General features: G+C 35.9%; 2 protein-coding genes across 2 annotated transcripts; both read left to right on the forward strand.

The window, feature by feature from the left end:
- The first annotated feature begins 717 nt into the window (after window positions 1–717).
- On the forward strand, window positions 718–3,761 carry LOC103868314 (NDR1/HIN1-like protein 6). Its single transcript, XM_009146420.2, has 2 exons — window positions 718–3,125; window positions 3,238–3,761. The coding sequence occupies exons 1-2, from the start codon at window positions 2,666–2,668 to the stop codon at window positions 3,531–3,533; spliced, it is 756 nt and encodes a 251-aa protein (XP_009144668.1). The 5' UTR covers window positions 718–2,665; the 3' UTR covers window positions 3,534–3,761.
- A 947-nt stretch (window positions 3,762–4,708) lies between these two features.
- Window positions 4,709–13,854, forward strand: LOC103868313 (beta-glucosidase 42-like). The gene is made up of 12 exons (XM_033291555.1): window positions 4,709–10,826; window positions 10,888–10,954; window positions 11,029–11,239; window positions 11,311–11,385; window positions 11,463–11,550; window positions 11,700–11,925; window positions 12,071–12,186; window positions 12,350–12,567; window positions 12,660–12,694; window positions 12,814–12,916; window positions 13,082–13,190; window positions 13,267–13,854. The coding sequence occupies exons 1-12, from the start codon at window positions 10,747–10,749 to the stop codon at window positions 13,493–13,495; spliced, it is 1,557 nt and encodes a 518-aa protein (XP_033147446.1). The 5' UTR covers window positions 4,709–10,746; the 3' UTR covers window positions 13,496–13,854.
- Window positions 13,855–17,566: the final 3,712 nt, after the last annotated feature.

The following is a 17,566-nucleotide window of genomic DNA, read 5'->3' on the forward strand; positions in this document are numbered from 1 at the left end:
TATTTGGCTTGTGGTTTATTTTCTGGTTGACCTTTTGTTGTATTTTCTTTCTTTTTACATTTTAATTTCCGGTTGTATTGTATTGAAGAAAAACTAAAAATAAATTAATAGGAAAAAGAGAAAAACTTTTAAATTCAGTTCAACAAGTTACTTCACCCACATATATTTAAAAAGCTTGGATCTCCGTTACACATTTTCATTCCATGTTTTAATCCAGTTTTTATCTTAAAATATAAATTAAAAATGGGCTAACATAAAAATCCAATTAAGAAAATCCTAATTGTTTTCTTCTATAAATAAATAAACTTCACATAATCTTTTATATAATCTTTTATCGTCATGATTTTTATCGTTGAACGTTCATTTTCGTTGTTGACAAAAAAAATATTCATTTTCGTTAGTTATTTTCACTAGTAAAAAAAAACGCATATAGCAACGAAAGTGCCACGGTTATTTCGTAGCAAAACAAAAAAAAATACACGAACTTGCCACAGTTTTGTTACGAAAAAGGAAACATGGCAAAACTTATTTAAATCGTAGCAAAACGTGGGTTATCTCTGGATCATCACTATTAAGAAACTAGTGAGCAGAAAAAATCGCTGATCAAAGTAGATCCCTAGGAGTGTTTCCTGCACAAGTAGCAAACAAGGTTAGAAATAAAATCTTCACAAGTGTTAATCTCCTGTTTTCTTTCTCTCTCGAACCACTCAGTGATTCTCAGAAGTTCCAATAGAACAAATCAATCAAATCCAGTGAGGTTCTCCAAATAAATAGAAGTTTAGATAGAAAGATTGCATTTTCTTGGAAATTCAAGCTTGTGGATCGGATTTCTCCTCGATCTCGTTTCTTTTTCTTTTTTCTTTTGAATTTGATTTTGCTTTTTTTTTTGTACAAGGTTACCAAGCTGCTCAGTTTCCTTACAGTAGATAGAGAAAGTGTTTGTGAAAAGATGAGAAAGATGGATATAAGATAGAAATACTGAAACCTCAAGTGTCTCTGATATCACCTGATGCTATCCTGGGTACGATCTGTCCCTGAATGCACTTTAGGATGGTATTGGATAATCCTTCACTTCCAGAAGGTCATGTAGCAAGCACCTTGGGTATATTAAACCCAAAACAAAGAATGTACTTAGGACGATTGTCAAAGGAAACAAGGCGATCAAGCTTAGGATTGAAGAAGGCGTGTGGACTGAACCTCAGGTAAATGAAACCCAAGACCCAAACCCTAACTTAGAACGCTCCTTTGATAATCAGCTGGTCGAATGGCACCACAAGATAGGATGGAGATATCTTGATAAACCAGATTTGATTGTAAGGATATTACCCACCAAACATGACTTAGAACTGAGTAGAAATGAGTTTGGTTCATCAAAAACCATTAAGTGGATCAGATATCTATCCGATGGACTCTTATGGACGAATGGGTCGATAGTCATGAAGTATTGATAATCTTTCAAGTTAGCTCGTTCCAAGCTTGATCTGGCTCGACCAAGTTCTTCTTCATGACTTCTTGGACGAGTAAAGTGACCATAGTTAATCCATTTGAGCTCATGAACCTTTAGTTCCACTCCAAGCTTTCTTGATTGAACTCTCGGATCGCCCATATCGCCGTGCTTGCCGGTTGGACTGGCATGATCGATGATTGGATCGCTTGTCTCATCCGTGCCGATGTTCAATCCGTGTTGGATGATGGTCGAGCTGATCAAGATTGTATCAGTTTTACAAAGCTTAAGAGAGATACTTGTAAGTTTCTTTATTCTTAGACTTTTTTCTAAGAAACCTTAAAGAGGATAATCTAATTGAAAGAAAGTTTGGAAAATAAACCTTATGTTATGGAAAAATTATATATTTTCTTAGTTCTTACAATTTTAGATTTAACTACAAAGTTTCGGTTTTTGATACACGGTCCTATTTAGTGATGGATCCACTTGTTGATTTATGGTATCAGTTGACACCACAAATAATAACAAAAACTTAATTTGTAAGCTAATTTTGTTGATCATTTGTGGTGTACTGGTTAGATAGTGTGGGAATGCATCCACGGAATGGGGGTTCGAATCTCCTCAACAACACCTTAAAAGCCTAATTTTTTTTTTTTGGGTCCGCCACGGGTCTGCCACTGGTCCGCCACTGGTCCTATTAGGGGGGAAGTTGTGTGTTGGGAGTACAAATACTCAATCTTATTTCACGATGATGACCCCCCAAAAAAAAAAACTCCTAAGTGCCCATTAAAATGCATATGTTTTTCAATCAGACCCGTTGCTACTATGCACGAACTTTCATCCTAGGGTCCGCGGAACCCAGAATTGACATCGAGTTAATTATGCTTGGTTTGACACAAAACTATCCGACTAATAATCAACGGTTGACGATTACGGTCCAAAAAGGGTACAAGGAATTCAAAAAGACACGTTTTGTCTGAAAAATTAAATGTTTAATTTATTCCGTCAAGCAGATGTTTTTTCCTACTTTTTAAACTTTCATACATACATGCATACGTATTAAACCAAACACCAACCAGCTTATAAATACCATTAACCTAGAGAAAACGTGAAGAAGATCCTCTCTCCATTAAAACTTTCTTCCTTCATTTGCCCAAAAATCTAAAGATTACCTGAATTTTAATTACCAAAATATAAACCAATCTTCAAGCACATAAAAACATGTCCGATCACCAGAAAATTCATCCGGTGAGCGACCCGGAAGCTCCACCTCCGGCACATCCAACGGCTCCTCTAGTCCCACGTGGCTCCTCAAGATCGGAACACGGTGACCCGACCAAAGAATCTGTGACGCAACCACCACTGTTGGATACTCCTCCGAGGAAGAAGAGAGGAAGCTGTTGCTGTAGGTGCGTGTGTTACACGCTCCTAGTTATTTTCCTCCTTATTGTCATCGTTGGAGCGGCCGTTGGTATTCTCTACCTTGTCTTTAGACCGAAGTTACCGGATTACAATATCGACCGGTTACAGCTCACCCGGTTTACACTTAACCAAGATTCCAGTTTGTCCACTGCGTTTAACGTCACCATTACCGCCAAGAATCCCAACGAGAAAATTGGAATCTACTATGAAGACGGAAGCAGAATTAGCGTCTTGTACATGCAAACCAGACTTAGCAATGGTACTCAAAAATGTTAATTTGTTAACTATGATATTTTAGTTTATTTGTTTTAATTTGTTTAAATTTATTTATAAGAAAACCAAAACAAGATATTATTTTTATGCCTCTACAGGGTCGTTGCCGAAATTCTACCAAGGACATGAGAATACGACTATTATATTCGTAGAAATGACTGGTTATACTCAGAATGCAACCAGTTTAATGGCGACACTGCAAGAGCAACAACAGTTAACCGGAAGTATACCGTTGCGGATTAGAGTTATACAACCGGTTCGGATCAAACTCGGGAAATTAAAGCTGATGGAAGTAAAGTTCATGGTGAGGTGTGGTGTATCCGTTGATAGCTTGGCTGCTAACAATGTGATTAGTGTTAGAAGTAGTAACTGCAAATTCAGGTTTAGACTATAATTTCATTTTTTTTTCTAAATTCAAAATTATTTAATTACTGTGTTTATTCAGCAATTTGCATTACAATATGGAGGGGTTGAGTTTCAATTCGTAGTACCTCCCCCCACCCCAAAAGACGATCATCTCCTTTGCTTTTGTTTTTAAAAGAGAATAAACAATTTTGTTTCACACCTTGTAACCTTGTAAATAATTAATAAATAATATACACTTTTGTTTGTTGTTTGTTCATTATTGGTTAGGTTTTTGTTTCATTCAAAAATATAATATGATTTGGAGACTCAAAAATGGAATTTTCTTTCGCATTGACCGAAAAGAAAAGACTGGTATATATTGTTTAACTGTCTTAGACCAATGTTTCGAGAAGCATTGAATTTTATTTACTTAGGCCTTGTTCGTTTGTACATCTGGAAGATGCATCTAGATGGTCCATCTAGATGTCTTATCCAGATGCTCCATCTGGGTGTTGTTCGTTTTTTCATTTCGTCCATGCATCCAGATGAATCATCTGACTGCAACTATGTTCGTTTGCTTTTCATTTTTTAACTTCCATCTTCATCCAGGTGGACTTGTTAATAAAATGACTAAAATATTTTTTTTTTACGTTTCGACGGAAAAATAGCATTTTTTACAGTTTTGACCGAAAATATGTTTGTGGTGTTTGAGGAAATATGTGTGTTTTCGCGAAAAAGTGCATTTTTATGGTTTTGGCAGAAAATACGTTTAATGGGTTTGGCGGAAAAAAACGTTTTTGCGGTTTGGACGGAAAAAGTGTGTTATGAAGTTTTGGCGGGAAAAATGTTTTTTTGACGGGAATTTTTTTTTTTCACGATTTTGGCAGAAATTTTTTTTTTTCACGATTTTGGCGGGAAAAGCATTTTTGCGGTTTTGGCGGGAAAATCTATTTTCCCGGTTTTGGCGGGAAAATACATTTTTTCGGTTTTGGCGGGAAAATACATTTTTCCAGTTTTGGCGGGAAAATGCGTTTTTCTGGTTTTGGCGGGAAAAATGCGGTTTTCCGGTTTTAGCGGGAAAATGCTTTTTCCAGTTTTGGCGGGAAAATGCGTTTTTTCGGTTTTAGCGGAAAAATGCTTTTTCTGGTTTTAGCGGGAAAATGATTTTTCCGGTTTTTGGCGGGAAAATGCGTTTTATAGTTTTGGCGGAAAAATGCGTTTTTACGATTTGAAAATAATATTTGATTTTAAAAGATCATTTTTGTCATTTATCATTTCAGATTGAACTAGATGCATCTGCATCCAGATGCACCATCAAGACTCACCTTCATTTGGGTGAGAATTTGAGATGAGTTTTTAAAAATTCAGTTGGGTGATCTATCTGGATGTAGCATTATAATGCACAAAACAAACATCAATTTACATCTTCACCCAGATGGATCACCTGGGTGAGCAAACGAACAGAGCCAAAACGAACATCAATTTGCATCTTCATCCAGATGGATCACCTGGGTGAGCAAACGAACAGGAAAATGTTTACTTACTAAACCAATGTTTATTTAAGTAAATAAAATTCCTGTCCTATTGTTTAACTAAATGCTTCTCGAGAAAAATGTTTAGTAAGTAAATAAAATTCATGTCCTATTGTTTAACTGTCTTAGACCAATGTTTCGAGAAGCATTGAATTTTATTTACTTACTAAACATTTTCTAGGACAGGAAAATGTCGATTCTACATTGGAACCCGAAAAGGAGAAAAAAGTTGTTAAAAGTAAAAGTCAACACAAAGAGGCTTTCACGTCTCTTATCTTGTGGAGACAAAGTTGTGATCTTTCAAAGTCTTAAGAACCATTTCAACTGTAGTTTTTCTCTTGGTGACTACTCTCTGAACAATCTTGTTATTATTTTTCTTGCGGATCATCCCAGACGATGATGCTTGATCTCCAAAATTTTCCTTCACATGATTTCTGTTCTTTTGTCTTTTGCTTATTTTCACAATTTGATTACTCTGTCCAATGCATTAAGAACAACTTAGTGGCGACTAGCACAAAACCATTTGTGTGTACAAACTTTTGGATTTTTTAATTGACCTGACGATACATATATATGTTCATAGATGAATATTCAATCTAATTTACTGCTTACGTATAACTCTCTGCATAAGTTAGTCATGAGATAGATATTTTTTAAAAGAACCCTAGCACTGGCGAGTCGATAGGGGATGCCGGCTCATGAGATCAAAATCTTCATTGGGGTTTTGATGTTCTCTTGATCTAAACGTTCTTCGACATTAGATCAACCGTGTCTCTCCTTCTTCACGTTCAAGGAATCTGCTTCTCATCACCAGTTTCGTGTTGTCTCTTTAAGTCTTCTTCATCAAGTCACCAAAAAGGCTCACCAATCTGCGGGTTCATTGATCTCTGATTGGTTTGGATTGGTTTTGCCTCTCATCAGATCTGATCTTACGTCAGGTCCTGCTTTTATCCGACTCCTTGGCTGGTTTAGCTCCGTCTCACCGTTCATAATGCTCTGTTTCGTCCTAGCGATATCATATACTTACATGGGATCCTCGATCTCTTACGTTCTGCTCATATGGCAGATATCGAAGGGAAAGATATCCTCTATGAGGATGAGGATGAACCTATTCACCTGGTGGATCAGAACGACTCCCACACCATGCGTGAATATCGTATGTCCTTGATCGGAAAAATCCTAAACCCTAAAAAACAAAACGTCAAAAAACTAATCAAGTTCATGCCAATGGGAGATGCGAGATAAAATCACAGCCAACGGAATATTCTTATTCAATTTTGCATAGGAAAAGACTTGCAATGGGTGTTAAGACAGGGATGTTTTTATTATAACGTTTGCATGTTTGTGATGGTCCGATGGGAACAGATAGTTCATGATGAATATCCGTGGATTATTCCCTTATGGGTGGATCTTACAGGAATCCCCTTGCACCTTTGGATGGTGGCAACCTGAAGAACATTGGAGGAAAGATTGGCAACATTGACACAATGGAGCTATCTGAAGGTCGCTTGTTGGTTGATTTGGACACTAGGAAAGCGCTTGTGTTCACCAAAAAAGGTCTAGAGACCAAGTGGGAAGGAGGTTTCCATTCGAATTAAATATCACAAGCTATTTAAGCATTGTTCATATTGTGGATTATTGAGTCATGAAGTCGGGTACAGCAAAAATAAGGAGGATGATCAGTGTGTTCAATCGATGAAGTCAGGAGTATTCTCGCGTGTCCAACTACTTTATGATACTCTTGGCCGTCAATCTTTGTTGCGGGATAGAGATGATCGTGATCATTATCAGTCACAATGGACGTCAGTTGCTCAAGAGCAGTGAGATAATATCATACAGAACATCACACTCTAAGAATCAACATAATAACCGGTTTGAAAGAAATGCTAGACGATATGACTACAATCAGGAGAGAGCTTTACGTAGGCCAGGAGATAATCGATGGTTCCGTCCTGCTCCTAGACACAGCCGTCCATATGTTCCATATGAACATAAGAATGAGCATAAGAAGTTGCAGACATGGAGAGAATATGACAAAAGAGCAGATTTTGGAAAATCAGGTACAAAAGTTACTAGTGGACATCAGAGTCGTATAATCCTCTCAGGACTGGAAACTCGTCAACATCAGTGCCAGATGATCCTATTTCCAGTCAGCTGAAGGTCTCTCACACTGGTAGGAAGCTTGCCAGTATCATAATTACTCCATCTCGAGAAGACTTTGCTAGTGAGATTAACGTAACATTCCATAATAAAGGTGCTGCCCGCGCTATCACTTTCTCTCCTACGGAGAAAGATAATTTGTATAACGCCCCGGATAATGGTCAGGTTGTTGGAACTTTGCAAGGTATGGAAATTGGTGACTCAACCACCATTGTAGATCAACAAAATGAAACAATGGTGGAATGTGATGTCCTAGGGGATGACTTACTTGGTGAGGAATTGGAAGCAATGGAAGAAGGTAAAATTTTATTGCAAAATAAACGGTTACTATTGTTGCTGCAAAGAGTGAAAAAAACAAAAGTTTCATCATCAAGCAAGGAATGAGCAAGACTGGAATACCATACGGGTTTCAAAGCAAAAATGTAGAGTTCCTTCGTCAGGGATCTCCAAGGAAACGTCATTCTAACTCGGGTGGTTTACCCTCTTCCAGGGAAACTGAGCATCATGGGAACAAGCGTCACAGTGAATCAAAGAAAGATAAAGTCAGCTCTCACAAGGATAATGGTTTGCAGGGGTCAACCCCCGAACAATCTTCTATGAAGTCTCTGAGTTGAAACTATCGGGGGATTGGGAATGACTTCACAGTTCAGCGCATTTGTCAAAAGCAGGCTCGAGACTTGTGTTCCTTTCTGAAACGAAGAACTGGAGGCTGCTGTTGCAAAACATTCAGGCCGGCTTAGGATTTGATCGTTTGTTTACCGTTGAGCCACTTGGCCTCATCAGAGTTTTAGCTTTATTTTCTATGGATGAATTTCAAATAAATGTTTTATTTACGAATAACAAAATTATTGACATTGAGGCAGTCATTGATGGAATAAAAGTATTTTTGACGTTTGTTTATGGGGACCCTGTCTTAAAATGCAGAGATCAAGTTTAGGAACGTCTTACACGTTTCTCAACGACACAAACTGGACCTTGGTTTATGATAGGAGATTTAATGAAATCGCTAGTCATAACGAAAAGGAAGTTGGAAGACAACACTCTGAAAGCTCGTTTTTGCCTTTTAAGCAGATACTAAGTAATTTTCGCATATTGGAGTTTCCATTTACTGGAAAATGACATCGTGGGTTGGAAAGAGATGACGCACCACTGTCAGATGCCGATTAAACAGAGCTGCTTAAAATGAGGATTAGCTTGAGAATTTTCTTCACTCAGCTGTCAAGTATTTGCGTTTACGGGGATCAGATCATTGTCCAGTCCTATCAAACATTCTCACAAAACCAACTAAGGCAACAGTTAAATTTAAATTTGATAAGCGTTGGTTGGATAATGAGGAATTGAGGCAAGTCATTCTTGAGGGATGAAATTCATCAGATCTCCCTCTTGAAGAAAATATTATGGAAAATATTTCTAGTTGCCAAAGAGCCTTAAGCCAATGGAGGAGGCAGAACAATATGAATTCATAAAAATTGGTGGAGGATTTGAAAGAGAAGGACGGGAATCTTTACTCGATTGATGATGGTACAACCGAGGAACAATCAAAAGCAAGGAACTATCTGATGCTCTTAAGGCAGAGAAAATGTTTTGGAAACAAAAAAAAAATTCAGGTACTATGGTTAAGAGAATGAGACATAATTCAAAGGACCTTAACAAAGAAGAGGAGAGCAAGGAATCAGATTACACAGCTCTTAGATGCGGCCGGAAATATGGTTGAAAAGGAGGAAGGATTGGTAGCGTTGCTACTAGTTATTTTAGTAAAATCATGGAGTCCTCTAGCCCAGAAGATATAGAAGAAGCGCTATATGAGGTTTCAACAACAATCACTGGGTCTATAAATAATGATCTAACAGCTCTGGTCTCTGAAAGGGAGGTGAAACTGACGCTTTTTCTATGCATCCAGAAAAAGCTCCAGGCCCGGATGGGATGATGGCCCTCTCCTACGAGAAATTTTGGGATATCGCAAAGGAGAATTTAACCTGTATGATTAATCAATTCTTTTTTCAGGGAACAATGGCAAAAGGGCTAAACGATAGCCATATTTGTTTAATCCCAAAGCAACAAAGCTAACATAAAAGTCCCAGTTCAGACCGGTTAGTTTGTACAATTTCAGCTATAAGATAATCTCTAAGGTCCAATACCAGAGATTGAAGAAATTCCTACCAGAACGTAATCATAAATCCAGTAAGCCTTTGTTGCTGGAAGACAGATTACAGACAAGTTCATGACAACACATGAAATGTTTCATGCGCTACGGACAAAGCCAAGTAGAAGAGAAAAAATAATGACAATAAAACGGATATGAGTAAAGCCTATGACATGATGGAGTGGCCATTCATCGAAGAAGTTAAGATTGATGATTAAACATTATCAATGTAACTTCGAATTGCTTTCTGATTGATCCTACGCTATGAACACAATAAATTAACGAGTTCACAGCCAGCAACCACTAATTCTCATGGGAGACCGTCCTCCCAAAGATTCACTATCAAAGAGAATGATATACACACCACATCCTTTGTGGCATCAAGAGTTTCACAAGAGATAATATAATTCGAGCCTTTACAGCCTTTGTAACGAGCTACGTGAATCTATCTCTGAGTACAACATAAGAGATAAAAATAAGAAGCTAAAACTGTTCTTTGGCTTGCTTGATCTTGATATTCTCTCTCACTGAATCTGTTTCTCTCTCTTGTTTCAGGTTGTTACGTAGAAATTTATGAAAAAGATGAACACGTCAGTTCGTATTTAATCTCGAGGCTATGACGACTAGGACTATCGCGAATTCGTCCCATGTTGATCGTTTCTTCTACTTCAACTCTCGGCCCAATACAAAGAAGTCAGCGTGAGGACTCTGTCTAAAGCCAGGACCAAAAATCTCCACATTGATCTTAATACATAGCACCGACACTTCGACGTTTTAACCTTTTCTCTTTTCTTTTTCTCTGATGTCTCTGTAAACCCTAAAGGCGATTTTCACTGCATTTTCTTCTTCTTCGAATAAACTCCAATGAACCCCAATGCTTGATTATCCTCACACATTTGAGATAAATCTCTCCATGTCTTCCGAAGTTATCTCTCTCTCGAACCTTTTTATATCACTCAAATTATCTTAAGGAGTGACTTGTACTCTCTCAAATAAGAGATTCAGTTGTAGTACTTATGGATCGAATCCACAAGGAATGAGGACACACAATAGATCTAAATCAATTGTGATGAAGCTAGGAAAATAGTTTAAAATCAGTAAATAATAAAAGTAGGGTGAACAATCAAAGATTAATTAGTTTAGTTTGGAGTATTATTTATAAGATAAGACTAGTGATACGATAACACGTAGGAAAAATAAACCGGAGAGAGTGATCAAATTGACTCAACCGAAATTAAAAAAAAAAAACTATCCGGCTCACTGAAAAGCGGTATTTTGTTTTGTTTTGAACGAAGCGGTATTTAACAACTACACATTATGATTGTTATTATTATTTTCGTTTGTGTTGAAAGTTTATTGTCAACGCATCTCTTTTGCATCTCGGATTCCACTCTGATCAGAAATGGCGCAGAAGCTTAACTTGGATAATGTTGCCGTCTCTGCGGACGTCTACCGCTCTAGTTTCCCCTCCACCTTCACCTTCGGCGTCGCCACTTCCGCTTACCAGGTTGAAACTTGTATTGAAGTTTGTGTAGAAAGAAGGTATTAACCTTTGATTCTTATTATAGATCGAAGGAGGCTGGAACGAAGGTAAATAGGGGCCAAACATATGGGACAAGTTCACTCATCTTGAAGGTATCCGCTTCCTTCCTTCCTTGCAGCTTAATTATCACTACGAAGACTATGTAGATTAACACTTTGTGATTCAGGAAAAGTTGTTGACGGAAGCAATGGCGATGTCGCTGTGGATCATTACCATAGATATAAGGTTTAGCACAATAAACTTCTTTTTTTTTTTCCTTTTTTTTTCCCTATGCTTTCCTTATTTCTTCAGTAATTTTCAGGAAGACATTGAGCTTATTGAAGCATTAGGATTCAGCGCTTACAGATTTTCCATTTCTTGGTCTCGCATTTTCCCTGGTATGTTCTTTTCTTTTGCTTTTTTTTTTTTAATTGAAAGGCTTATTTTCTTTTGTTTGCATTTGTTGTAGATGGTCTGGGAACTGAAGTCAATGAAGAAGGCATTGCTTTCTACAATAATATTATCAATTCCCTTCTTGAAAATGGTATTTTCTCCACCCGCAGCAGCGAGCCTTTTCCACTATCTGTAGATGATCATTTCACAAGATGATTACTATTTCAGGTATTCAGCCGTTTGTCACTCTGTACCATTGGGATCTCCCCTCACATCTCCAGGAATCCATCGGGGGTTGGACAAACAGGAAAATTGTGTAAGTAGTATAATCTTTGTCTGTAAGATCTTGAAATGCAGAAATACAAGTTTAAAGGTTATGCTTCAGTTGCATTCTTCCACAATTTCTTATATGAAGCCTCCTTCCTGGTTGTTTTGACACTAAATCTTTCTCTTCTTCATGTGCAGAGACTATTTTGGCCTCTATGCAGAAGCTTGTTTTGCCAATTTTGGTGATAGAGTGAAGCACTGGATTACATTAAATAAACCACTTCAGACCTCGGTGAATGGACACTGCATTGGGATATTTGCACCTGGAAGAAATGAAAAACCCTTGATCGAGCCATATTTGGTCTCACATCATCAAGTTTTGGCTCATGCAACTGCTGTTTCAGTATATAGAAGCAAGTACAAGGTATAGCCACTACTTTAGTTTCTTCTCTCTCTGGGACCTTTGGTTTATTGGAAGATGCGTCAACGGTTCTGTTGTTGACAGCTAGTGCGCATCACAGTTCTTGTTATTTACCAGTGCGCTTTTTCGTTTACATATATGAATCTAGGAAAGTCAAGGCGGACAAATTGGTTTGTCGGTTGATTGTGAGTGGGCAGAGGCAAATTCGGAGAAAATGGAGGACAAGGTTGCTGCTGGTAGGAGAATTGACTTTCAACTTGGATGGTAAGTAAGATATGCATTGAGTTGCATAATTGCCTTTTTTTTTTTTTTTTTTGAGAAGGTGTAATATCAAATTTCCATTGACTTGGGGTTACTTGGCAAGAGCAAAACGTCGTTTTGAAGTATACATCAGTCCTTGAAAAAATAGATTAAAATCTTTTTGCAGGTTCTTGGATCCTTTGTTTTTTGGAGACTACCCTGCAAGTATGCGCCAGAAATTTGGAGATAATCTTCCTACATTTACTCCGGAAGAGAAGGAGTTTATGCTTCAGAACTCATGGGACTTTCTTGGCATAAACCACTACACTTCGAGGATAATTGCTCATGTCTCAAACAACGAAGCCGAGAGTGACTTTTACAAAGCACAAGAATTGGAGAGGAATGGTAACAAACATAAACACTGAAATTTATTTCACCACTAGCATCTTCTTACTTACTTACTTCCTTGTAGTCATCTCTTTCTTTTCTGTCCACAGTTGAATGGGAAGATGGAGAGCCTATAGGCGACAGGGTAAGAGCTCTCTTCTTAGTCTCCTCTCAGTCTAGTGACTCTGTTAACATTTCTGCACATATGCCAACGCAAGTACGCATGAGCTAGTGATCAAGTAACCAAATTTGTCCCAATTACAGGCAGCTTCGGATTGGCTTTACATTGTGCCTTGGGGAATCCGGAAGACTTTGAATTATGTCAGCGAAAAATACAACCACCCTTCAATATTTATTACTGAGAATGGTACTTACCTATCCTTATAACTCTATAGTTCGATTAAATGCAAAAGTCTGGTAAGAAGAGCAGAATAGCTAAGTTTGCATTTGAGCAAATATTACTTTGTTTTTGTTATATCCCATTTCTTATATATATATCCTGAGCATTGGATATCTTGTTAAAACACGACAGGCATGGATGATGAAGATGACGGATCTGCCTCTATCCATGATATGCTCGACGATAAGCGTAGAGTTGCCTATTTCAAGAGTTACCTTGCCAATGTCGCGGAGTCTATCAAGTGAGCCAACATTAGGAAACAAATAATTAGGTAGCAATAAAGTAATTAGTTTTGTTAATTACGAAAACTGAAACAGAGACGGAGTGGACATAAAGGGATACTTCGCATGGTCGTTGCTGGACAACTTCGAATGGGTGCAAGGTTTCACCAAGAGATTTGGTTTGGTATATGTAGACTACAAGAATGGTTTAACCCGTCACCCAAAATCTTCTGCCTATTGGTTCATGAAGTTTCTTAAAGGTGATGAAGACAACAAAGGTAAAAAGGAATGGAAAACAGAGAAAGGAAATCCAAAGCTACTATAACATTTACACGATTTGCGCTGTGTTATTATAAATTTGTACCAAGGAGATTAGTCGATGATGGTGGTGGTATAAAATCATTACAAAACAAATCACTTATGCCATTCTTTGGTTTAAAGCTTGTACTAGATTTTGATCCGTGCAACCGCGCGTGATTATTTATATATGTATTTATAATTTTATCATCATTTATATTTATAATTTATGTTTCAAAATTAACTTTTTTTTGGTTTGATGATATTTTGTAAACTTCGGTTTACGTCGAGGTTGTACTCTTGATTTTCCGGTTTGGTTGTGGATTTTGATTTTTGATTCTAAAAGTATAGTAATGGTTTGATTATATATAAATTTGAGTTTGGTTTGTTTTGGGTTTTGTTATTTTAGTTTTTGGCTTTGTTTAAATAACAATGTTAGAAATCCAAAATTTTGAGTTTAGTTCAAGCGCATGGATCTGATCATCTGAATTTAGATATGAAATTATGTAAAATAAATTATAAGAATATTCTTCAAATCATTAAACTAAATATATGTTGAACAATACAAAACTTATTTATTATATTTTCAGTTTAAACAATATTGTAGGTTGACTATGTAAAATATATATCATTTTGATTTACATGGAAAGTTTTTCAAAATATATGGTTACATATGTTTATAATATAACAAAAATATCTTTTGTTTTCAGAATTTAAACAAACAATGCACGAATTTAAAATTGTGAAATTTATAGTATAACAATAATCAGCGATTTATTCATCTTTTAATTTAGAATGATATGCCAAATGAATTTTTTCTATTCAGAATAAAGATTTATTTTGTTCATTCTGAATTTAAAAATTGAAAGCTGATATATAATTTATCTAATATAAAATTGAAATGTGTATAAAATGTGCTGGAAAATCTATGGACGATATATAGTACATGTTAATAGTCATGGTTTTGGTATGAAACGTATTATTTAAGTATATATAGTTTCTTTTACTAAGTTATAGCAATTATATTATAAGATTCAAAAGGTATGTCACGTTTGGAACGTTAAGAAGGTTAAATAATATTAGTGAGGTAGGATAGGAGGGTTACAAAATACACGGGGAAATTAGGAGTAGATACTACTGAATATATATAGTCATCTATAATATTAAAATTATGTAAGGGTGAATATATAAGAATATGGTAGGTGATTCCACATTTATCAAACTTCGTTTCTATAGCAATATAAACCTTTGTTTTAAAATTTCTATATGTAAGCGAAATTTAAATAATAACTAGATCTCGATCCGCGCTATCGCGCGGATTTTTGTTTTCATTTATTTTTATATAAATATTTTATTTTCAATTCTAAATTGGTATATATTATAATATATATGTGTCTATAAATTTTAAAGCATAATAAGTTTATGGTATATTTTTTTCATTGAATAGATTGTTTCAAACTTTCACATGTATTTGTATTTTTTTTATATATATATATTTTGGATTATTATTTCATTATTAAAATCATAACTATATATATAAATATTATTAAAATATTGTTTTATTATCATATTCAAAAGATATTGTAACATTACACAAATTTAGAAAGTTTTTTAAAAAATTAAACTTTTCGCTTCATAAATTTATATTATCAAGTAAATAATTAAACATTTGGTTTTTGTTTAATTTTTAAAATAAACTATATAGTTTAAAAAAAAATTCATTGGTTTAAGGTAATAAAGATTAATAATTGTTAGATAATATGATTTTTGTTATTTAAAATTTTTTTTTATAATTTTAAAAGTTAACATCGACAAATATTTAAATATTTAACATATGGAGGTATAGTATTACAAGATTAAATTATATATATTTAATTTATACTATCTATAAATTCAATGGATCATCTATTGTTTAAATCTAAATATTGACAACCCAATAAAAAATTCTAGTAGGTCCAAAATTTAAATGATAATATTAGAGATTAAATGCAACATGATTTTTTAGGAATATGTCTATTAGGTCCATTTTTTTTAAATCACACATGAATCAAGGATGTGACTTCTGTTTTAATATATAAGACAATATTCAAGGAGGTAGTTATGCGATAATATTTTAGTTTCCAAATATTATCTTACTTAGATTGAGTTATTTTAAGTAGGTCCATAATTTAAATGACTTAATAATATTAAGTCACAACATATTTAATAAGTCCAAATTTAAAATATGGCAAGGCAAATTTTATATAAGACTCTATTTTAATAGAGTAGATTTTGACTAAAGATATTTACTAAACGTGGCTTTCTATGGATTTTGCCATGGATATTATAGTTACAGAATATTCATGGTCTATACATTTATGTGGAAATCAGATTAAATAATTCCATATAGTTACAGGATATTCATGGTCTATAGATTTATCTGGAAATCAAACTAGATAATTCCATATGATACACGTTCATGGCATGTTTTTGTCGGCCATTTTAAATTGTCATACTTTTAATTGAAAATACACTTAATTAAAAACGTTATAATTTCATTGAAAATACACATAAAATACACGTTCATGGCTCCTTTCTTTCCTCTCAACGGTCAGAACCAAAGGGTGAAGCTTCAGTTACCTTTTATTCACCATCCGGCTTACTCGGGTAAACTTCTTTTACCTCGGTCGAGGTTTGGTCGAGCCAGACCTGTACGGCATGTATGGTCTGGTCGACCCAAACTCATCTTCTATCTAAATGTCTTTAACTCCTCTTTTCTTCTCATCTTATAACCAGCTCATCTCTAATGTTGTAACATCTTCTGTCTAGTGAGGAGGGGGGGGGGGGGGGGGGGGGGGGGGGGGGGGTAAGAATTTAATAACCATCAATAAAAATAAGGATTCGGACATGCCTAAGAAATGGCCGAAGAAAAATATTAGTCAAAAAAATAAATCAAATACAACTTTTATAAACAGTTTTAGTTTTCGATGAGTCATTGGACAGGAGTTGGTACAATGAATAGTGCAGAAATCGAATGAACGCCAATAGAGTTAGTAGTTTTGGGGAAATTCATCAAGTACGGGGGGAAATCAAGACCCAAAGTGGAAGTGTCGAAGAATAAGAAGCTAAAGATGATTTCTAAGTCGTTGGACGTGAGATTGTTGTAAGGACTGGTAACATCATTTTGATTTTTCATTCAAGAGAGAATGTGTTCTAGACTTCTAGTTATTGAGAAACAAGACTTCATATAATGAGGTGAAAGTCAACTTCGTCTTGGTTGGTTATTGAGAAACAAGACTTCAAACAAAATATTTAAGGATAATCCTAAGAAAAAAATCAGAAATATAACATACAAAGATCAAAATAGCTAAAATAGACTTCATTAAAATGGTAAAAGATATTTATTATAAATATTAAAAGTTAGAGTTTAGATTGTGAGGGCAACGTATTGAGGAGGGCTCTACCGTATCTTTTGTTTCATTTCTTCGGCTCAATCCACCCCTGCAGAAAGTTGGTATTCAAGAGACGGAAACTATGTCAAGAAGGTGGAACACTCTGATTTGCAGCGAATCAAGCGTCTCCCCAGTGAGTTTACCTCCTGCAGGTAGAGAAGCGTAGGTGCAGCAGCTCTCTAGCTGCATTGACACCCTTAGACGAGCGGTTTTGTTAGGACATACTAAACCCACTTCTTTCATCCCACACCACCGTTCTTTTCGGCCCACCAGACCCCGCAACTGATGAGAAAGAAGGCCCTATGGGGTAAAGGGGAAAGCGTGTACGTTTTCCTAGTCAGACCAAAGGTGGCTGAGAATCTTATGTCAAAAGGACTAACGACGATGAAAGAGGAGAAGGAGGAGTTATTCAATTCTAAAGATCGATTTCCTGCTTCTGCAAAGGGCGGAAAAAGTCTCATCTGCTCTCTTCAGTTAAGGTGTCCAGCTTGCTTGGCAGACTGAAAGATAAAGGCAAGCAGCAACATAGGGTACCTTGACCTGCTCGCTGGGGACATAAGGATTGACTTCTTCCGACCAAGAGAGGTATGATGCTTTTGAATTCATTGTATTAATTCCACTTCCTACTTGTGGTATGCTCTTTATGAGGCCCGATCGCTAGGAAGAAG

This window comes from Brassica rapa, chromosome A05, assembly GCF_000309985.2.
Source record: "Brassica rapa cultivar Chiifu-401-42 chromosome A05, CAAS_Brap_v3.01, whole genome shotgun sequence".
NCBI classification, from domain to species: Eukaryota; Viridiplantae; Streptophyta; class Magnoliopsida; order Brassicales; family Brassicaceae; genus Brassica; species Brassica rapa.

Bases quoted from the DNA above. Each gene is read 5' to 3' on its own strand.
- LOC103868314 (XM_009146420.2), top strand. From the start codon at position 2,666: ATGTCCGATCACCAGAAAATTCATCCGGTGAGCGACCCGGAAGCTCCA. The intron at 3,126-3,237 runs GTACTCAAAAAT...ATGCCTCTACAG, and splicing joins GCAAACCAGACTTAGCAATG to GGTCGTTGCCGAAATTCTAC.
- LOC103868313 (XM_033291555.1), top strand. From the start codon at position 10,747: ATGTTGCCGTCTCTGCGGACGTCTACCGCTCTAGTTTCCCCTCCACCT. The intron at 10,955-11,028 runs GTATCCGCTTCC...TTTGTGATTCAG, and splicing joins CAAGTTCACTCATCTTGAAG to GAAAAGTTGTTGACGGAAGC. The intron at 11,551-11,699 runs GTAAGTAGTATA...CTTCATGTGCAG, and splicing joins TGGACAAACAGGAAAATTGT to AGACTATTTTGGCCTCTATG.